The sequence below is a fragment of the Pelophylax lessonae genome (assembly GCF_965119305.1).
Source record: "Pelophylax lessonae genome assembly, chromosome: 1".
Classification (NCBI taxonomy): domain Eukaryota; kingdom Metazoa; phylum Chordata; class Amphibia; order Anura; family Ranidae; genus Pelophylax; species Pelophylax lessonae.
Genome location: NC_138768.1, coordinates 258,608,971 through 258,632,709, shown reverse-complemented (window position 1 = coordinate 258,632,709; position 23,739 = coordinate 258,608,971). Strand labels below are relative to the sequence as shown.

At 43.1% G+C, this 23,739-nt stretch overlaps 1 protein-coding gene across 1 annotated transcript in view; it reads right to left on the bottom strand.

Moving 5' to 3' along the window:
* Window positions 1–23,739, bottom strand: part of ANKLE2 (ankyrin repeat and LEM domain containing 2) — a 118,571-nt gene that overhangs the window by 17,106 nt on the left and 77,726 nt on the right. The window contains exons 5-8 of the mRNA XM_082243411.1: window positions 18,165–18,353; window positions 17,954–18,076; window positions 16,959–17,025; window positions 13,506–13,678 (exon numbers count right to left, since the gene is read on the bottom strand). Coding sequence (XP_082099537.1) covers window positions 13,506–13,678; window positions 16,959–17,025; window positions 17,954–18,076; window positions 18,165–18,353 — 552 coding nt within the window. The remainder of the gene's footprint in view (window positions 1–13,505; window positions 13,679–16,958; window positions 17,026–17,953; window positions 18,077–18,164; window positions 18,354–23,739) is intronic.

The window sequence follows — 23,739 nt, the reverse complement described above, 5'->3', positions numbered from 1 at the left end:
GACTGGTGTTGAGAAGCCTGTGTCCACAAATACAACCTTAACATGGGAGGGGTGGACTTAACGACCAGATGATGGCGCCATACTTAGTTGCCCGTAAGGCCAGACGCTGGTACAAAAAAAGTGTCTGTATACTTATTTCAATTGGCTCTGCTAAATGCTTATGTGCTAAACAAAGCGTCAGGAAGAAATAGATCCTTCCTAAAATTCCAGGAAGAGATCATCACAGCCCTTCTGTATCCAGAAGGTGCTGTGGCCTAAATTCACTATTAAGATGCAGTGAGCCGGTTGCATGAGAGGCATTTTCCGGATGTCCTCCCTAGTACCCCTACCCAGACACCCCAAAGAGGATGTCGTGTCTGTAGGAAACGCGGATTTAGGCGTGACACCGTTATTTTTGTCCCTCCTGTCCTGGTCAGCCTGGTCTATGCATCGGAGACTGTTTCCGTCGCTACCACACACTAGTAGAGTGTTAATATAGGGTACAGCACGGCACAGTCTAGGGCACATTTTCCCACACAGGGTCTTGAAAAATGTTAGCTATCCCATTTTCAGAGATCCTAGCCTGGAACAGTTTTTTTACAGTTACAAAAAATAAAATAAAAAGTTACAAAAAGTAAAAAAGCCAAACACTTGCCGTTTTATTGAGTTAATTTTCTGTTCTTACTCTACTTTTCTACTCTTTCTACTTTTACTGTACTTTACAATATACTGTAAGGTTTTATTGTTAACCATTGTTTGCTTTGCAGGTACACCCATCAGCTGCAGCACTGATTTGTTTATTCTGACAGCAACAGCGTTTGCTCTCACCATATATGTAATCAATGATTGTAGCGCTGTAGAAAGCGATTTCACCACCGCAGTTAAAAAGAGCATATATGGCTATATTATATATATATATATATATATATATATATATATATATATTTTTTTTAACACTTTTCTTGGCAGCAGGTTCCTCCAATCGCATCAATCGATGTGGATGAAGAAATCTCTAGGTTCTTTTTTTCCTTCAGCTCAAAAGGCTGAGTGAAAAAAACAAAAAAAAAAAACAAGCACAAAACATTGCATGTATGCTCATCATTAGAAGTGGGTGGATGCTGGGAGGTCTAATGGTGGGAATGCCACACACTTTCTGGTATCGTTTTCTACAACCAGTTTTCATGTTAAAGCAATCCACCAGATAATTACCCGCTAGACTTCTTTTACAAGCAGTGGAAGAAAAAAAAAAGCCCAATTTTTATTTTTTTTTTTACACAAAGTAGTCACTTAAATGATATATTGTTCAAACAGGACATGGCTATGTGAAATGACACCCAGTATACATTATGCTGCTTTTCCCAAATACAGGGATACCACATGGGACTTTTTGGCAGTCTAGCCGTGTACACGACCCCTGAAAACCAATCACTGCCTTCAGGCTTTCTAAGGCCATAAATTGTTGATTTCACTCCTCACTACCTATAAGTTTCGGAGGCCATGAAATGCCAAGATAGCACAAAATGACCCCTTTTCGGAAAGTAGACACACCAAGGTATTTGCTAAGAGGCATGGAGTGTATTTGCAGCTCTCATTTGTTGTGGAAAATGAAGAAAGCAAAAGGAAATATATGCTTTTTTTTTTTAAATCTATCAGAGATGTAGCTAAATACATTTTGGCCTAAATGATTGACCGTATTGAGTTTATTGGATATTTGAGAAAAAGTAATTTTTTCTTTTTTTGCGATATAAACGAAAAAGACTGAAATTTTTGAGAGAAAAAAAAAAAAGGAACAAGGAGGTGACCAAATACCATCAAAAGAATGCTCTATTTGTGGGGGGAAAAAAAGAATGTAAATTTGGTTTGGGTAAAGCATTGCATGACTGCCTGGTCATTAAGGGGGCAAATCCTTCTGGTCCCGAAGTGGTCAACAACAGCATCATATAAAAAAAGGCCCAGGGGTATTTTTAACAATTAAACTCACAGACTGTCATGGCGTAGCTTCTATAGTTTACTTACATATGCCATAAATGACAGAGACCTAAAAGGCCAGCAATTTCCACTAGATGGCCTTCAAAAGCACTGCTCATTTAAAGAGGAAGTAAACCCTCTTCTGCAACTTGTACCTATAGGTAAGCCTATGATATGACTTACCTATAGGTACTGTAAATATCTCCTAAACATGCACCGTTTAGGAGACATTTACTTTGCATGCAGGAAGTGACATTCCTTCAAAGCCCCGTGCCGTGACTGGTGGGAGTGACGTCATCGCGGCTCCAGCCAATCAGATGGCCGGATGCCGCAAACCCGGAAGAAGGGTGACCAAACATGTCACCCATGAGACGGGCGAGCAGGCAGCACCGTGAGGCTTCCTTCTAAGGTACGTATTACATAATGAGCTAGTATGCATAGCATATTAGCTCATTATGTGTTTGTCTTTCAGGTGTTCGTTTAAAAAAAAAAAAAAATTCTGAGGTTTACAACCTCTTAAATACGGTCACTCTGATAACCTCTTAATATGCATCAAACGACCAGGCTTTACTGATCCTTAGGTAACTTCAGGGCTATATAGAAGAGAAAGGCAACAAGTAATGTAGGAGGTAGCTTACTCCCAAATCGAGTATCTCAGATTCAATAAAGCCCCTCCTCTCTCGCTTTTTCAAAGGAGGCCTTTTTAAATACCTGCGCTCGCTGAGTGACAAAACAAAAGTTCCTGGTGCTCCAGCAGACAAACCGGATATAAGTGAGCCTCTTTACACCCCACCCCCACAGATGTCAGTGCAAGATGCGGACCCAAGGCCAGTGATTGCGCATGCTTGGTGCAGAGCCCAGCAGCTGCATGTACAATCCCCAAACCGAAGCCTCTCCCAAAGAGGTGCGGCCTCACAAGGTGTCCATGCCAGCCTAGATTACAGGAAGCAGAGTTGGGGAGGAGGAGATGCAACTGGGTCGGGCCTTCAAACTAGTTGGAGCAGCAGAGGAAAAAGGGGGGCTCCGCCCACACAATACCCCTGAAAGGGTGGCATCCAGGTCACCACAATTCGAGCACCAGCTAGTTAGACAGCACTCAGCCTGATGGTTTCCACGGGCATCAATAAGGGGACCCAAAGCCACACAGACCGTCCCCACCAGCAGGTACCCAGTCCCCCATAAGAGACCCAATGATGAAGGAAAAAATAAAGCTGTTGAGTACTGTGTATTGTGATGTAAGAACTCTGCATGAGAGATTCGTGCAGCTTCATCAAAACTGTAAATCAAAAAATACCTAAGGATAAAGATATTACAAAAACAACACACAATTTACATGTATTGCGACATTTGCAAGGAATAAATACGAACATATTACTTCGAAATATCACATTTTTGCAGGAAAATTGGTGGTGGATACGGTAAACCATCAGTACCTAGACAAATGAGGGAAGGAAATGGTGAAAATCTACATATTCCAAGTAGGGGGGGGGGGTTTGTTTTTACAAGAAGGGTTTGTAGCCAATTCCTTTGTTTAATCCAGGATTTTTCATAGTCTGTAGGGAATATATCCATTGGGTCTCAATTTGTAGTAATCCCCCCCCCCCCCCCAATTCTGTTCTAATGCATAAAAACCAATAGAATGGATATTAAATTGGTGATATAGTCCTACATGTCTACTGATAGGCGTTTCCATTTTTTTATTTTTAATCAGGGATGTATGGTCTCTGATTCTTTTGAAGAAAGGGCACTTGGTTTTTCCTATATAGAACGCATTACATTTGCATTTCATGATATAGACCACACCTATTGTCTGTTTTCTTGAGCGCTTGTATGTTATTTCTGGATAAGGTTTAACATTTTTGGATCTTTTGATCCGAAGTAAAAAAAAAAAAAAAAAAGAAGAAGAAGAAACCAATATTTGTTATACAGTGGATACGGAAAAGTATTCAGACCCCCTTAAATTTTTCACTCTTTGTTATATTGCAGCCATTTGCTAAAATCATTTAGGTTCATTCTTCTTCCTCATGAATGTACACATAGCACCCCATACTGACAGAAAAACACAGAATTGTTGACATTGTTGCAGATTAAAAAAGAAAAACTGAAATATCACATGGTCCTAAGTATTCAGACCCTTTGCTGTGACACTCATATTTAACTCAGGTGCTTTCCATTTCTTCTGATCATCCTTGAGATAGTTCTACACCTTCATTTGAGTCCAGCTGTGTTTGATTATACTGATTGGACTTGATTAGGAAAGCCACACACCTGTCTATATAAGACCTTCCAGATCACAATGCATGTCAGAGCAAATGAGAATCATGAGGTCAAAGGAACTGCCTGAAGAGCTCAGAGACAGAATTGTGGCAAAGCACAGATCTGGCCAAGGTTACAAAAAGATTTCTGCTGCACTTAAGGTTCCTAAGAGCACAGTGGCCTCCATAATCCTCAAATGGAAGACGTTTGGGACGACCAGAACCCTTCCTAGAGCTGGCCGTCCGGCCAAACTGAGCTATCGGGGGAGAAGAGCCTTGGTGAGAGAGGTAAAGAAGAACCCAAAGATCACTGTGGCTGAGCTCCAGAGATGCAGTCAGGAGATGGGAGAAAGTTGTAGAAAGTCAACCATCACTGCAGCCCTCCACCAGTCGGGGCTTTATGGCAGAGTGGCCCGACGGAAGCCTCTCCTCTGTGTAAGACACATGAAAGCCCGCATGAAGTTTGCTAAAAAACACCTGAAGGACTCCAAGATGGTGAGAAATAAGATTCTCTGGTCTGATGAGACCAAAATAGAACTTTTTGGCCTTAATTCTAAGCGGTATGTGTGGAGAAAACCAGGCACTGCTCATCACCTGTCCAATACAGTCCCAACAGTGAAGCATGGTGGTGGCAGCATCATGCTGTGGGGGTGTTTTTCAGCTGCAGGGACAGGACGACTGGTTGCAATCGAGGGAAAGATGAATGCGGCCAAGTACAGGGATATCCTGGACAAAAACCTTCTCCAGAGTGCTCTGGACCTCAGACTGGGCCGAAGGTTTACTTTCCAACAAGACAATGACCCTAAGCACACAGCTAAAATAACGAAGGAATGGCTTCACAACAACTCCGTGACTGTTCTTGAATGGCCCAGCCAGAGCCCTGACTTAAACCCAATTGAGCATCTCTGGAGAGACCTAAAAATGGCTGTCCACCAACGTTTACCATCCAACCTGACAGAACTGGAGAGGATCTGCAAGGAGGAATGGCAGAGGATCCCCAAATCCAGGTGTGAAAGACTTGTTGCATCTTTCCCAAAAAGACTCCTGGCTGTATTAGATCAAAAGGGGGCTTCTACTAAATACTGAGCAAAGGGTCTGAATACTTAGGACCATGTGATATTTCAGTTTTTCTTTAATAAATCTGCAACAATGTCAACAATTCTGTGTTTTTCTGTCAGTATGGGGTGCTATGTGTACATTCATGAGGAAGAAGAATGAACTTAAATGATTTTAGCAAATGGCTGCAATATAACAAAGAGTGAAAAATTTAAGGGGGTCTGAATACTTTCCGTACCCACTGTATATAGCGTTATCCTTCTGATGTCTACTGTATCTAGTTAGGATTCTGGTTGTTGTAGATTGTGTTTCTCTCTTGGGCTTGTAAATGACAACCTGTCCTGGGCCTTAACCCTGTTAAAGGCTTTCTTGAGGCTGGTTTTACTAAAGCCTCGTTCCAATAGAAATTTTTGCAGGGCGTTAGCCTCTCTTTGAAAATCTGTCCATGGTACAATGTAGTTTGCTCCTCAAAAACTGACTAGAGGGAATACTAACAACTAAAGGCTTAGGGTGTGAACTTGTCGCATGTAATACAGTGTTGCCTGATGGTTTTCTATATAATGTGGAGCAAAGGAAGCCTTCCTCATTAATAAAGAGCTCCATAACTAGCAAAGTAATCCTCTCTTGGTGGAAGTTGTGTAAATTTTAGATTCTAGGTTTGGCATTCCAAATTTTTCAAAAATGATATCAGGTCATCCTTTGCTCCTGCCCATATCAAAAAGATATCTATGTAACGATACCATGATACTATATTGTTCAATGCATCCATTTGTTTGTCATAAGAAAAGAGCTCACGCTGCCACCCCCCAGGTACAGGTTCCCATATGAGGGACAAAAGGAGAGAAAATGCAGCGCCTTCTAAGTGCAACAGAACGATGATTTAATATGATGTATATATAAAAAAAAACTCACAATGGAAAGCTTATTAACCACTTCCGGACCGCTTACTGTACTTGTACTGTACTGCTGGGGGCAGCTAGGGGGCGAGCGCGCGCCTTCGCCCGCGCGCTCCCACCTAGCCGATGCGGGTGTCAGGCGGTTCCGGCTGCTGCCGACACCTGCGATCACTCCCTGCTGAGAGAGGACGGTCGGCTGTTGTAAACACAGTCGACCGTTCTTCTCACTGAAATGATCACAGAGCCCATGTGATCCTTCTATATAGGATCACATGTCTCTATGGTCATTTCAGAAGCCACGACCCCCCCCCCCCAGTTAGAATCATCCAGCTAGGCTCACATTTAACCTCATCAATCATCCACAGGGTTAACCCCTTCCCTGCCAATGTCATTATTACAGTAAGTGCATATTTTTACCACAGATTACTGTAGTATTGTCACTGGTACCCCCAAAAGTGTAAAAAAAAATGTCAGTTAGGGGTCCAATCTGTCCGCCGCAATGTTGCAGTCCCGAAAAAAAAAAAAAAAAAAAAAAAAAAACAAAAATGACAAATCTTTCCTGTAGTTAGTAGATGCGACAACTTTTGCGAAACCAATCAAAATACGCTTATTGCGATTTTTTTTTTACCATGTAGCAGAAAACAAATTGGTCTAAAATGTTAAAAAAACTTACCGTTAGTGTACTGGTTAACGGCCTCTCTCTTAATCCTTCCAGGACGGCCTACATATGAGAGATTGTGGCTCGGCCTCACAGGAAACACAACTAATTTGCAGCTGTTAAAAAAGGTCCCAACCATCCTTGAGCTTCAGTAATAGAAAAGTACCTTTCCAACCGAATTTTCAAGGGATACAGTTATTCAATAACATACAGCTACACATATATACATATAGATATATATACATTTTTATCTCACCACCATCTTGGGCGGGAAGTAGGCCGGCCGTCCTGGAAGGATTAAGAGAAAGGCCGTTACCAGTACACTAACGGTAAGTTTTCTCCTTTCATCCTTCCAGGACGGCCTACATATGAGAGGATAATAAAGGAATCCATACTGGCCTACCTTAGGGCGGGACCGCTGCCTGTAAAACCTTTCTGCAAAAGGCAAGGTCTTGTTGTGACAGTACTTCCACACGATAGTGCTTTAGGAAGGTATCTTGGCTGGACCAGGTGGCTGCATGGCGGATCTGCTCCCAGGATGCTCCGGATTTTTCGGCCCAGGAAGTTGCCATGCCCCTTGTGGAATGTGCCTTAAGATTTGTTGGTGTGGGGGTACCCGACACCTTATATGACATACCAATGGCTTGTTTAATCCACCTAGAGATCGAGGGTTTTGATGCTTGTAATCCCCTCCTTGGTCCAGAATGTAGAACCAATAGGTGGCTAGATCTCCTAAAGCCCTTGGTTCTTTCTAAATATGCTAGAAGGCACCTTCTTACATCTAAGCAATGGAATTTTCGTTCTTTTGCACACTTAGGTTTTTCACAGAAAGCTGGGAGAACCATCTCTTGATTCCTGTGAAAGGAAGACACTACCTTGGGTAGGTACAGTGGGTCTGGTTTAAGAATCACCCTGTCTTGGAGAATTCGCATAAAGGGTTCCTTTATGGATAAACTTTGTAAATCTCCCACTCTCCTGGCTGTGGTGATTGCTAACAGAAAGGTTAACTTAATTGACAAAATGTTTAAACTAATTTTGTTCAAAGGTTCAAATGCTTCACTAGATAATGTCTCTAGTACTAGCGTTCGGTTCCAAACTGGAACATTAGTTCTGTTAATTGGAGATACTCTTCCCCGAGCAAACAGAAACCTTTTAATTAAAGGCTCTTTGGCCAGACTTTTGTCTAAAAAAAACAGAAAGTGCTGCTACCTGTACTTTAAGGGTGTTCACCGCCACCCCCTTATCTACCCCATCCTGTAAAAAATCCAGAATCATCGGGATTGAGGCAGAGGAATCTTTCTTCTGACTCTGCCAAGTACAGAATGTTTTCCAGATTTTGGAATAAATTTTCCTAGTTACTGGCTTTCTACTTGAAAGGAGGGTCTCAATGACTCTGAGCATCCCTTTTTCTTTTAAGATTTGGCGTTCACTACCCAGGCTGTTCGCTGAAAGAACTGCGGTCTGGGGTGAATCAGAGGTCCTTGTAGTAACAGGTCTGGAACTTCTGGTAGTTTCCATGGTGCTGTCACTGATAGGGATACCAAGGTTGCAAACCACGTCCTCTTTGGCCACCCAGGTGTGACCAGGATGAGGCGTCGTTGCGGCCATCCGCTGAGTTTCTGCAGAACTATCGCAATTAGATTCTGTGGGGGAAAGGCATAGGCTAGCCTGAAGGGCCAAGGTTGTGCTAGAGCATCCAAGTCCAGCATGCCCCTCTGTTTTGTCAGAGAAAAGAACTGTCCTACTTTTCGGTTCTGCCGAGTGGCAAACATGTCCACTTCTGGCTGACCAAACTTTTGGACTAGGCGTTGAAAAATTATGGGGTTCAGTTCCCATTCTGCCTGTTTGATGTGATGACGACTGAGGAAGTCCGCTTGCCAGTTGTCCTTCCATTTTATGTACATGGCTGAAAGGGAAATTACTCTTTTCTGCCCAGTTCAGTGTCTCCTGTGCTAAACTTAGCAGAGAGCTTGATCTGGTCCCCCCCGATGATTCAGGTAAGCTACTGCTGTAGCATTGTCTGAATGGACCTGGACTTCTTTCCCTAGAATGTCCTTCTCGAAGGCTTTTAAGGCCTTTTCCACAGCCTTCAGTTCCTTGTAATTGGAGGAGGCTTGACTCAGCTTTGTATCCCAGGTACCCTAGGTCCGTGCTTCTTTTAGGTGAGCTCCCCACCCTTCGGAACTTGCGTCCGTGGTAATCCTTACAGGCAGCTCTTGGCCCCATAGTCGCCCCTCCTCTAGGTTTTGGGGGACTGTTCACCATTTCAGTGACAAAATTACTTGCGGGGACAGTGTAATTTTCTCGTCTATGGAGTCCTGTCTCTTGTTCCAAGAGGCCAGGTGAAAAAATTGGAGGTCTCTTGAATGTAGTTGGGCCCACTCTACAGCTGGAATACATGCTGTCATTAGCCCTAGAACTCGCATGATCTGTCTCCTGGAACACCAAGGATGAGAGCAGATGTCTCTTACCGCGGAGACCACTTTTTCCACCTTTTCCCTTGGGAGGAAAAGCTTTTTGAGTCTGGTATCTATTTTGTATCCTAGATACACTTGGACCTGGGCTGGCTGTATTGAGGATTTCTCCAAATTTAATAGCCATCCTACCGCTTGAAGAACTGACATCACCTTTTGGGTGTCTGCCATAGCCTGTTTTTCTGATCTTGCAAAGATCAACATATCGTCCAGATACGGGATCAACTTTAGGCCTTGTAGGTGAAGATGGCCTACTACTTCGGCCAAGATTTTTGTAAAGATCCTTGGACTTGCTGCCAAGCCAAAAGGAAGAGCTCTGAACTGCCAATGTGCAGTGCCTTCTTCCGTCACAATGGCGAATCTGAGAAATGCTTGATGTTCCGGATAAATTGGGACATGTAGGTAAGCATCTCTTAAATCCAATGTTGTCAAGACATTCTGGTACAGATTTTTTCTGACCGCATAAATGTTCTCCATGGAGAACTTCTTGTATATCAGAAATTTGTTTAGTTTCTTGAGGTTTATTACTAGTCTGAATTTTCCTGAGGGTTTTGGCACCACAAATATGTGGGAGTAAAAGCCTTGGAATGCCTGTCCCTTTGGTACAGGTGAAATTACCCTCTGCTCCGCTAGTTCCTGAATACCCTCTAACAGTGCCTTCCTCTTTTGTTCTATTTTTGAGGGATAGGTTAGTGTTATTTCTGGCACCGGCTGTGAGGCAAACTCCAGTCGGTACCCTTCCCGAATTATCTGGAGAATGTAGGGGCTGGCAGAGAGGTTTTCCCATTGGGAAGCAAAATGGGTCAGTCTGCCCCTACCCTGATGCTGGCGTCAGTTGGTTTCTTTGGACTTAGGTCCAGGTTTAAGGAACAATAAGTTGGTTCCTTGTTTTCCCTTTTCAGGACCACCTCTCCTGGCCTGTCCCTTGAAAGGCCTTCTTTGATTTTTGTCCTGGAAGTTCCGAAAGGAATATCTTCCCGTTTTGTCCTTTCTCTTACTGGGAAATTTTTCCCCTTTTTCTGCAGATCTGGACAAGGCATCATCCAGTCCTGACCCGAACAGCAAAGAACCCTCAAAGGGTAATGCGCAGAGTCTTACTTTGGAGGCTATATCACCTTCCCATGCTTTGACCCAAAGCGCCCTTCTAGCAGAATTTACTAGTGCTGCTGTTTTTGCAGATGCTACTATTGACTCCACAGCCGAGTCTGCTAAGTAGGATACTGCTTTTCCAATCATAGCCAAGGAATCTATCAGGTCTTGTGATCCCGCCATTGTGGGGACATGTTTTGACAGTTCCTTGAGCCAAAAGTCTGCATTCCTGGCCATACAGGTATCAGCTAAGGCTGTAGTCATATTATATGCATTAGAATCCCAAGCCTTTTTTAATAAGGATTCAATCCTGCGATCCATAGGATCCTTAATATGACCGGCATTTTCAAAGGACAAATCTGTTCCTTTTGATAGCTGTGCCAGGGGAGCGTCCAGTTTTGGATTTTTTGTAAATACCTCCAATTCCTGTGGCTCAAAGGGATACCTTCTTTTCCAGCTATTTGGCCTGGATAAGGCATGCGTAGGACATTTCCATTCCTGGTGTATTATGTCTTTTAACGACTGGTGAATGGGAATGGTTCTGTACTGGGCTCTTTCCAAGCCTTTGTACACTTTGTCTTTACTGGAAGACTCCTTTACTGGGGTAGGGATTCCTTCAGTGGCATGTACCACTTTAAGGAGACCCTCCATGTATTCCAACGAAAAAAGGTTTTTGTTACTTTTAAACTTCTTTTTCCTCCTCACTGTTACTTTCTGAGTCCTTATCCGAACTGGAAGGACCTCCCATGTAACTAGTGCCTTCCCCTGGATCCTCCTGTTCCCTGACTTGTGTTGAGGGAATGGTTTGAGACCCTGACCAGAGAGAGGAGGGTCCTCTTGACCACCCACTATCCTGGGAGGATAAGCTATCCTTGGATACTTCCTCTGCTGGGGTTTGAGGGATAGCTGCTGTAGTCCTAAACGACTGAATAGTAGCTAACATTTCCTCTTGCATGGATTTAAGAAAATCTTTCATTAGGATTGATGCTTCCTGCCCTGCTAACTTATTAATACAAGTATGGCATAAGGGCTTTAAGTAAGACTTAGACAATCTAACCCCACAGTTCCCACATTTTCTAGACATGCTAGTGCTGACTGTGGAAGGGGGTCTGGCAGGGGCTTCCTGTGCCGGTGGCAGACCTGTGTATAACACAAGAAGACAAAAAAAGAGACACAATAATGTGACACAATAGCATCTCTAGTCTACCACTGCGGCTAACATTAGGTCAGGAAAATGGCAAGGCATGCCTGTCTTGCAATAGACAGCAGTCGGCCCGCCATCGGTGTAGTCACTTACCCGTTCCTGTCGCCACCTGCGCTGCCGCTTTTTCCTCTGTAGGGAGTGCGGACATCCGTGTCTCTTTTTGGGGCAATTTCAGCCCTCTCGTAGCCGGAGAATCAGCCATGAGCTCACATGGACCCGGCGTCTCCTCCACGCTGTGCCTCTTCCGGGTATCACCCGCTCCACCTCTTCCGCCAGAACTTCCGGTCTTCATAGCGAGGCTTGAGGCGCGCTCACTGGCGGGAAATTCGAAATCCTTACCGCCCAAAGGAGCTAATGGAGGAGACTTCCTGCAGAGACAACAGGACTTCAGGTATAGAGGGACCTTCACTGTAAGGTAAACCGCACTACTTGGCATGTGGGCGACCTGGAAGCTCCTGTTTCCAGGATGCAGATAGGGAGGAACCTGCCATTAGGCCGACGAAGCTGCCTTCCAGGGGTACCTCTCAGACAGTCCTTTGCCTTCAGGTTAGTAAAAAAAAAAAAAAAAAAAAACGTTCCGATGTGAGGTTGGAAACACAACTGAACTGAAGCTCAAGGATGGGTGGGACCTTTTTTAACAGCTGCAAATTAGTTGTGTTTCCTGTGAGGCGGAGCCACAATCTCTCATATGTAGGCCGTCCTGGAAGGATGAAAGGAGAAATTTAGATTTTTACAGTTGAGAATGTCATAGCAGAATGTGAAAAATATATATTTTTTTTTTTTTCAAAATTGTCGCTTTTTTTGTTAACCACTTAAGCCCCGGAAGATTTTACCGCCTTCCTGACCAGGGCCTATTTTGCGATTCGGCACTGCGTGACTTTAACGGACAATTGCGCGTCGTGCGACGCTGTAACTAAACAAATTTGACGTCCTTTTTTTCCCACAAACAGAGCTTACTTTTGGTGGTATTTGATCACCAGTGCGATTTTTTGATCATGCGCTATAAACAAAAAAAAGAGCGTCAATTTTGCAAAAACAACAATTATTTTTCACATTATTTTATATGAAATTCCCCAAAAAAAAAAAATTTAAAAAATCAAAAATTTTTAACATTTCAGGCCAATTTGTTTTATGCTACATATGTTTGGTTAATAATAATAAAAAAAAAAAAAAAAAAAACACAAAAAGCGTATTTTGATTGGTTTGCGCAAAAGTTATTGCGTTTACTAACTAAGGGAAAGATTGTCATGGTAATGGCGGCGATCTGCGATTTTTTTGCGGGACTGCGACATTGCGGCGGACAGATCGGACCCTTGACTGAAATTTTTGACACTTTTGGGGTTACCAGTGACATTACTACAGTAATCAGTGCTATATATATGCACTGTTACTGTAAAAATTACACTGGCAGTGAACGGGTTAACTTAATTTGAGAGGAAGGGTTAAGTGTGTCCCTAGGGGCGTGTTTCTTACTGTGATTGGATGTGGCTTGATGTGTAAGAACAGAGATCAACGGTCCTACATAGTAGAACCGTGTGATCTCCATTCTTACACAGGGAAGAATGACAGGCGGCTTTGTTTACATTAGCCACCTGCCTTTCTTCCCGTGTAACGGACGATCGCGAGTGCCCGGGCTCCCTAGAGCCTCACAGGCTAGCGACATAGTACTACGTTGCTTTGCCTGTGAGGGGCTGACCACCGCAGTAAATAGTCATGCGCCGGTCGGCAAGTGGTAAAAGTCCCGCACTCCATATTTTCTTGAACTCTAGACTAATTGGGATGTTGGTGCTCATTTTCTTTATTTGATCCAATCCACAAAAACACACACACATTAATATAATATATATATATATATATATATTATATACACATACACACATACATATACATACACCTTTTTTATTTTAAGCTAAAGTGGTTTCTCACCTTTGAGGGGCTCATAGGGCCAGCAAATGCTCTAACAGTTAGCGAGGGATCTTTGGGGCTGACACAGTATTTGGGCTGAGCGAGAAAGTCGTTCTGTTCCGTTGTCCAGGGTACTCCAATAATTGGAAAAGACGAGTTATCCTCCGCTCGAAGTAGAGGGACATAAAAATGCCCTGGGAGTAAAATTGTAACAAATTATAAAATTGCAAACTCCTACATAAAGGCATACATTGAAGAAATCAAAAAGAAAATCAAGTACAAAAAAAAAAACTGAATTTTTGTAAAATCTTACCGTAAAATTCCTTTCTCCGAGCCCTCCGACAGTCGCCGCCCCTTCCCAAGTCTTCACCAATGGGTATTGACCTTTGCTCCGCAGGAGTAGCTAGGCAACAAGATTTGTTAATAACAAAAGCTTTTAGCATAGACACACCCCTAGGGGCTATCCCCTTGGGAATGCTGGTGCAGGGAGGTATTGACTAAGGGGACAGCCCCTAGGGGTGTGTCTATGCTAAAAGCTTTTGTTATTAACAAATCTTGTTGCCTAGCTACTCCTGCGGAGCAAAGGTCAATACCCATTGGTGAAGACTTGGGAAGGGGCGGCGACTGTCGGAGGACGTAAGAGAAAACAAAAAACAGCACATACACTCACATATAGTACATCCTAAAGAGGATTGCGAGTCGTAAAAACGGGATTTATGTCTTACTGTAAAATTCATTTCTCTGATGTTCATTGGCGGACACAGCTCCTGATCTTCTTAACCATTGGGTTATACTGCCCCCTACAGGAGTAGGACAGTAGGCAGAAAAAAAAAAAAAGTTTGACTACGCCTATGGGCATTCCTAGGGAGTATACTCCCACTCTTACCTATAGGCTCTCAGTTTTATTACAAGCAGTGACTGAAGAAATCCAACTCCACAGAGGGGAGGGTACTGTGTCTGTCAATGAATGGAGAAATTACTTTTACGGGAAGACAAAAATCCCATTTTCTCCATCGTTTGACGGACACAGCTCTTGATCTTCTTAAGCATTGAGACGTCCCAAAGCAGTGTTAAACATGAGGGGTGGGAACAGGAGAACAAATTCCCTAAGGCTAAACCATAGCCAACCAGGTAACATGGAGCTCACCTGAAAAAAAACAAAAAAAAAAAAAAAAATACACCCTCAAAGAGGACCAGGTCCTCTAAACAGCAGTCTGCAAAACATTGCGGCCAAAGAAAGCATCTGCAGATGCCAACACCAATTTTGTAAAGGTGTGCACAGACGACCAAGGTAGCCGCCTCACAAACACCTGATGGAAGGCCCAGGAGGCACTAAGCGCCCTAGTAGAGTGCACAGTAACAAGGAAAGGAGGAACCAAATCCTTCATCAAATATGCTTGAAACACCGTCTGTCTGATCATCTGGAAAAGTTTGCAGCAGAAGCGGACAACCCCTTCCAAGGTCTTTCCGTGAGCATAAATAGAGAGTAAGACTTCGTAGCTACCAGGTACACCCTAATTGCCGAACTACATCCAAGGAACCCAAATTTCCTTAGGCTGTTTTGGCTTGGGACACAGGGAAGACAACACAATGTCTTCATTCAAATGAAAAACAACAACAACTTTTGGAAGGCACGCCAGACAGGGGCGAAGAACCACCTTATCTCTGTGAACCACCAAGTAAGAAAAGACACCGCCAGCGCCGACACCCTGCGTGCAGAAGTGATTGCCACCAAAAAGGCCACCTTCTGGGATAACGTAAGCAAAGGAACCTCCCTAGGATTTTCAAAAGGAGGTTTCTGGGAGGACTGAGCACCAAAATTGAGGTCCCAAGGCGGCAAAGGAGATCACACTGCAGGAGCCAAGTGTCAAACTCCCTGGATAAAAAGTACGCACCAAGGAAAGTGTGGCTAATGTTCGTTGAAAGAAGACCGCCAAGGCTGAGATCTGGTCCTTGATAGTACTCAAGGCCAGGCGCTGCTCAGCCCCCCGTTTGAGGAAGGTCAAGATCCGAGTCACTGAAAAGGAGCGAGGATGAACTCCAAGAGACTCACACCACACAATGTACAGACTTCCATGTACGATGGTAGATCTTTCTAGAGGTACGTTTTCCAGCTTTAAACAGCGTAGGAATCACTGAATTAGACAAACCTCTATCTTGCAGCACCTGGCATTCAAACAGCCAAGCCATTAAATCCAGCGACTGTAAAGCAGGATGGAAGATTTGCCTTGAGACAGCAGATCTTTCCTGAGAGGAAGTCTCCAAGGAATATCAGCGACCAGCCCCACCAGATCGGCGTAACAAAACCGGCGAGGCCAGTCTGGAGCCACTAAATTGACCAGAATACCTTCTGCCTCGATTCTGCACAGAAGTCTTGGCAGAAGCTTGAGAGGGGTAAAGGCGTAAATCAGACGATATTGACCCCACGGGCCACAAGCGCAACTTTAGAAACTTTTTAAGCAGGGAGTACTCATAAGGGTACCGCAGAGCAAAACGCTTAGGGACCACAAGGAGCATTTTGGACGACCCCACTGTTTAGCGACAGTTTTGGCAAAGTAAACGGGACAGGGGAACACCCTTGCCGCTGTGGAGGGCTTGTGGGTGCCAAAAAGAACTGATCCCTCCGATGCGGCATTAGCTGCATACTCCATTTTTAAAGTCTAAAACACAGATACAATCAGTGCATCCACCAGCGCCTTTTTATGCGCAGCTACAGGAGCAGAGGAATCATCCTCACTGAAAAATCTGGGTGTGTGTACACAAACCCAGCAGGATGACTCGCATCCGCGGCGGTCAAATCAGAGTCAGGATCGGATGAGACAGATGAGGCAGGTGAAGGCAGGGAATGCTTTTTGCTAGCCCATTTCCCCAGGACCAAATCCACCTTGGACACCAAAGACTTCTGGACCTGGAGGGCCTGGCAGCCTCTCAGAGGGGATCAGGTGGGTAAATGTGCTCAGAGCGAAAAAGGGGGACCCAAAAAAAAAGTGTAAAAACATTGCTAGGGACACCCCCACTGCGCTGGCAGCACAACTGGTTGCCAGGCACGGAGCACCAACCGATCCTATAGCAGAGAGGGAGAGGACCCCATCAGACTAACCACCCACTGATCAGGCATCGTAGCACCAGGCTACCTGCACACACATGCAGTGATCAGGACCTATATATGCTTCAGAGTCATGGCCGCCCTATTGGCAATGAGAAACCACTAGAAACTTGCAGCCCAATCTACAGCACACAGGCTGCAAGAAAACAGCGGCTCCCAGAGATCGGAGTTACGCCGCGTCCCGGGAACACGGTGTCCCTGCTGCGGGTACGCAAGCACAATGAGACAATGTCAGAGGATGTCTGCCTAGAACAAGAGAGCACCCCGCCTGCCATTTGTCTATACAGTGGGGGGGGGGGTTGCTAGTTAAAAAGAAAAGCAGACAGGGTTAGATCCAGACTACCATACACAGAAAATTAAGCTTGTACCTTTTAGATATTCTCTAATCTTTGCTTTCAGTTCTGTAGATTTATTTTTGCTTCGTTCACATATTACCTGTATGCAGAAAAATTATTAAATTAACATTTAGAAGTACTTTCATCACGTTGAATATTGGTACATTAGTGATAAGCTGGCTGTACCGATAAACATGTACTAGATATTAAAAATTGTCATGAAATATTAAAACTAAAACCATGCAAATAATTTCTGAAACACTTTAAAAACAAAAGTTCACACACGACCTTGCATGTAAAAAAAAAAAAAAAAAAATGCATTTTTTTTTTTTTACACTGCAGCTTGCAAGGCATTGCACCAGCAATTATTAGATTGCGGGTGCAGTGCCATGCCCCTGTAGACACTCAGTACAGCTTTCTGCCTGTACCTCTATATGGGCAATTACTGAAGTGCAGGAAGAGTCAATGAACTATCAGGGTGATCATCGGCGCTCTCGTATTTCATTGAGAACCATTAGCCGTCTGCCATAGGGGCAGATGGACTTGTACTGTTCATTCAGAGATCTCTGAGCAATGACACAGCTGTATGGCAAAACAATGCACAACGGAACAGTTTTTAAAATGTGACAGCGGGTGCAGGGAGAGAATTGGGCGTAGTGGGGGACTGTTCCAAAATAATGGATATGGATTTGTAAAAAAAATTGATAACCATTTCTCATTTAGGATCCACTTTACAATATGTGCCACTTTGTGATGATCTATCACATAAAATCTCAATATTATATTTAGGATTTTGGTTGTAACATGACAAAATGTGTAAAATTTCAAGGGGTACGAATACTTTTTCTAGGCACTGTAGGTAAAGAAGCAACTATAGCAACAAAGCTAAGGAAAGATAAATTGTTCCAGGACAATGAAAAACATTCTAAAGTATTAGGCAAGCCAAGTAATACCTCTGGTCCTTTAATGCAGTGCACAGCAATTCTAGAACTTAACGGTTTACATGAAGCACAGAAAAGCAATATTACCTCTTCTGGCGTCTGATCATACTTGTTTCTGGAATTTTTTATAACGTCAGGATGTGAACATAGCGCATTGACTACCTCTGCATTTCCAAATTTGCAAGCAAAATGCAAAGGAGTATCAAAAGCCTGAAAAGAAAGTATAAAACCAATAAAAAGTCAATATTTAGAGAGGATTTTTTTGGAATAAAACTAAGCGATCAGTAAAATTATTTACCATTTTATCTGGCGTGTTAAGATAAAGGTCAACAATATACCGAATACGTTTCTGCAGCATAACATCATCATCATCGGGATACATGAGCCTCATGAAATCTGGGTTCTCCAAAGTATTTAGCAACAGCTGGCTGATTCCAGCCTGGTTCTCTTTGGCAGCTACATGCATGACATTGTACCTGCAACCTTCCTGTAGAATACAAAATACATTCAGAGCAAACACATTATATAGAAAAATAATTAGATGCAGAGACAAACAGGTATAGAGGTTCACATCAACCAATCATAGCAAAGTTTTGATTAATCTGACCAATCAATCTTACCTGTTGCAAAACTTTTTAGAAAATAAATGCTTGTTAAAAAAATACAGCAAATCCTCGCTGAGCAGGCGGGTGACAGGATACAGTCAGCTTTCCTCCATGGGCGGTTGGATTGAAAACTGAACGCTGTTTACATCCGATGGTCATCTGATTCACCAGACGGATGGAGAACGGATCCCCCATTTGTATGTTTTTAGTAGATAGAATCGAATGTCAGCAGGTGCAAGCAGACATGTCGATTTACATTTGGCGCTCCATAAAAGGAAAGTGGATGGTCTGATCGGGTCCACCTAAAAAACTGACAGATGGACCTGATCGGCCAGCCTGGGTCAAAAAGGCTTTAATTAAAAAATAAAAAAAAACACAATTTCTTCGTTTTTGTTTTGATAGAGTGGAGAAGGATTAGAACACCTATCCGTGCATCCTCTCTATTTGCCACGTTTATCATCATCATCATCATCATCATCACCACTGAGTGCCGGTTCACATTAGCACGATCACAGGGATCGCATGTAATTCGGAGCGCACTGCTCCTAAATTACATGCAATCTCTGTGTGGTGTAAATTTCAGCCATACACTTTTTATGGCTGAATCCACACCGCAATCGCACTAAACACGCACATGACCATTTTTTTAATCCGCAGAAGAATCGGATCGCATGGTGGTTCACACTAGTGCGATCCGATTCTGTGCGAACTTGTAGATCGCACTGCGATATGTGATCTTAACTGGGGGTGTCAACTTTTACTTGACACCCCCTGCGTATGGCATATGGTATCGAACAAATGTGAACCGGCACTGAAAGTGAACTTAAAGGAAACAAAAACCACCCACCACAAATTTTAGGTTGTCCTCAGAACACTAATAGATGGAAATATCTTCCAATAGGGATGACATTTCTGGTGACAACCAGGGATTCCCTCACTTTGGAAGTGAGAGGAGATTCCTCCAGACAGGGACAGGAAGGGAAGGGAAATCTCCCCAATGGGATGGGACACCTTTGGCAAAAATAAACCTAAGAGGTTTTAACCCTCCCTTACTCTATCCAAAATTGGAGGAAAAAAAATATCCAACAGGGCCTGTTGAAGGCAATGAAATTTTATGTACATGGATAGAAAACTGGTTACATGAATGGGTGGGTCTCGAGAGTAGTGATAAAGGATTTACAAATTGTGGGTGGCATGCCCCAGGGTTCTGCCATGTGGCCAATGAGGTTCAATTTCTTTATTAAAGACACAGAGGTAAGAATCAAGAGCTTGATTTCAGTGTTTGCTGAGGATACCAAATGATGCAGGGAAATAACTTTGGCACAGGGCACAGCTTCATTACAGGAAGACCAGGACAAAAAAAACAGGTTGGGCAGCACCAGATGTGGCTCCATATTAGGAAAACTAAAGTTATGCACTTGGGGTGCCAAAAATACACATGCAAATTACACATTAGGAAGAACTCTCCTGGGAGAATCAGTGATGAAAGAGGACCCGGGGTGCTTGTAGATCACAGGCTTAGCAATAGCATGAAATACCAAGCTGCAGCTATGAAAGCTAGCAAAATATCATGCATTAAAAAGGGCATATATTCAAGAGATACTTCCATAATTTTACCCCGTTACAAAACAGTGGTTAGGTCTGATCTTAAATATGCAATTCATTTTTAAATCAACAACCCTCAAGAAAAATGTTAAATTAGAAAGAGTTTATTAACGGGCAGCATAAATGAATAAGGGGGGTGGGGGACCACACCCATGAGGCTCAAATACACACTGAAGTTGGAGGTGCTTAAGAGGGAAGAGGATTACAATGTAGACATACTGTATATCATAGGTGACTTCAGTAGGTCACCTGAAAGGGAGGTTTAGATTGAGAAAATGGTTCTGAACTGTCAGAGCAGTAAAAATATAGAACATTGCTGATAAAACACTTAGGGTGCGGCTTGTCTACAATGTCATCATGCAACGGCTGGCCAATCGCAAACAATGTTTTTCCTATGCAAGCTATTAGCCTGCTGTTTTATCCTGGTTGTATCGTATTGCTACTGTCTTGGAGTACCGTGAACTTTGGAATAAATGGTGAGTATATAAAACATGCTTCACTATGCAAGTTTATTTCTTTAACCACTTTAAGACCAGAAGGATTTGCCCCCTTAATGACCAGGCCACTTTTTTCAACTTGGCACTGCATGAATTTAACTGACAATTGCACGGTCGTGCGACGCTGTGCCCAAACGAAATGTACGTCCTTTTTTCCCCACAAATAGAGCTTTCTTTTGGGGGTATTTGATCACCTGTGCGATTTTTATTTTTTGCGCTATACACAAAAAAAAAAAAAAAAAAAAAAGCGACAATTCTGAAAAAAAATTAAAAAAAAATCTATATTTTTTTACATTCCGCTATATAACATTCCCAAAAAAAATTTAAAAATCAAAATTTAACATTTTAGGGCAATTTGTTTTCTGCTACATTTTTTTTAATGCCAAAAATAAGAATAAAAATCGCAATAAACGCATTTTGATTGGTTTGAGCAAAAGTTATTGCGTCTACTAACTACGGGAAACTTTTTAACTAGTAATGTCAGCGAACTGCGACATTGCGGCAGAGAGATCAGACCCCTGAATGACATTACTACAGTAATCAGTGCTACAAATATGCACTGTTACTGTAAGAATGACACTGGCAGGGAAGGGGTTAACATTGTGGGTGATCAAGGGGTTAAATGTGAGCCTAGGGGAGTGATTCTAACTGGGGGGTGGGGGGGCATGGCTTGTGAAATGACCATAGAGACCTGTGTTCCTATATAGAAGGATCACAGGGACTCTATGATCATTCCAGGGAGAACAGTCAGCTGTGTTTACAAGAGCTGACTGTTCTCTCTCAGCGGGAAACGATCGTGTCAGACGGCAATCGGAGCCGCCTGCCCGCTGCATTGGCTTCTCCGCTGACGAGCGGGGGCAGGAGCGCACGCTCGTCCCCTAGCCTCCTGCTCGCGACGGACATACAGTGACAGCTGCTTGCTCAGGAGCGGCTGCCTGCTGCAGTACATCTGCGGCGGGCGGTCGTAAAGAGGTTAACTTGTGTTATATTGCAACCCGCCCTTGAGTGGCAATTGTCTCCACGGGATGCCGGACTTTGGGATTTACCATATGAGAGTTTGCACATTATAATTTGTGGTCCAACCTTTCTGGTAAGAGGCGCCTGTCAACTGCTGCTATCTTGTGGTGGATTCCACTTTTTTCTTAAGCACTTACTGCACCTTTTGAGTAAATGTGGATTTTGGACATATCATGGAGGCACTTGATTTGATGAACTTTGCTTTTTACGAATTTCTGGATTTCTTTTTGTGCATGGACCCAATATACACTGCTCAAAAAAAATTTAAAGGAACACTTTATCAGAGTATAGTATCAAGTCAATTAAAGAGGAAGTAAAGCTTCCTCTGCAACGTGAACCTATAGGTAAGCCTATGATAAGTTTAGAGAGGAGTCATTTATATGTAATGAAATGAAAATAGAAGGTACAGAGGAAAAATTCAGAGGATGACATCCTAAAAAAATCCTTTATGATACATCTTTAATGCCGCCACAATTGAGTGGGGATCGGCCTAACCACAACAACATTAGCAAAAAATATTTCTCCACTGAAGGTGGGGAAAAGAAAGAAGGTTTTTTGGCTGAATCCTGAGTTAGGCAGAGAGACAATGAATGAATGATTCCAAAATGTAATGTGTGGTAAAAATACATTCCATTACATGAATGTGCGGGCATAAAAAATGCATCAAAAAAGGAAACCGTGACAATATTTGTTGTCACTTTCCTTTTTTGATACATTGTTTATGCCTGCACATTCGTGTACTGTAATGTATTTTTACCACACATTAAATTTTGGAATCATTCATTATTGTCTCTCTGCCTAACTCAGGATTCAGCCAAAAAAAAAACATTTCCCCCCCCACGCTTAGAGAGGAATAACACCGCTCAGGTGAGTGTCTACAATCCAAGGAGGGTGCTGGACCTTGTCTCGCCACCGCAAACAGCATATATGAAGAAATTGGTCACACACCACCAGGAGATTCAGTGAAGATAATCTTTATTGTACATGCAAAGCCACAAGGTACAGCAGGATGGATATGGTAGACATGTTTCACACAAATTCCATATGCTTGTTCACTACTACTACTACTACTAGTGAACAAGCCTGTGGAATTCGTGTGAAACACTTCTACCATATCCATCCTGCTGTACCTTGTGGCTTTGCATGTACAATAAAGATTATCTTCACTGAATGTCCGGGTGGTGTGCCCACCAATTTCTTCATATAAGCCTATGACAAAGCTTACCTATAGGTACTGTAAATATCTCCTAAACATGCACCGTTTAGGAGATATTTGCTTTGCATGCAGCCAGTGACATCACTGGCGCATGCCCTTTGAAGGAACGGCCGCCCGTACCATTCCTTCAGAGTCCTGTGTCGTGAACGGCGGGATCCGCACAAATGAGCAGGAAGGACATCACAGCTCCGGCCAATCAGATGGTCGGAGGAAGAGAACCCAGAAAGGAACAGGGGTGAGCATGTCAGCGGAGAGCGGGCGCTTCGTTCTAAGGTAAGTATTCCAAAATTAGTTAGGCAGCAGGGAAGCCGATCCACGGGGCCGGAGGTCGGGATTGCTCCCCTTGGAAAGAGAACAATGGTCTGCTGTTGTAAACACAGCAGACCGGTGTTCATTCCAGAGAACACAAGAGCGCCTGTGATACTCCTATTTAGGACCACAGATCTGTGTTGATTCCACAAGCCCATCCCTCTCACAGTTAGAAAACTCCCCCTAGGCTCACACTTACCCCTTTGAGTTAACCGATTCCCTGCCAATGTCATTACAGTAACAGTGCATATTTTTAGCACTGATTACTGTAGTAATGTCACTGGTCCCCCCAAAAGTGTCAAAAATGTCAGTTAGGGGTCTGATCTGTCCAGCCACAATGTTGCAGTCCCACTAAAAATCGTAGATCGCCGCCATTACTGGTAAAAAAAAAAAAAAAAAAAAAAAAAACCACCAACAATTCTTTCCCCTAGTTTATAGGCACAATAACTTTTGCGCAAAATATGCTTTTTGGGGATTTTTGTTACCAAAAATATGTAGCAGAATACAAATTGGCCTAAAAAGGATGAAAAAAAAACTGATTTTTAAATTTTTGGGGGGAACGTTATATAGCAGAAAGTGAAAAATATTGTTTTATTTTTCAGAATTGTCGCTTTTTTTGTTTAT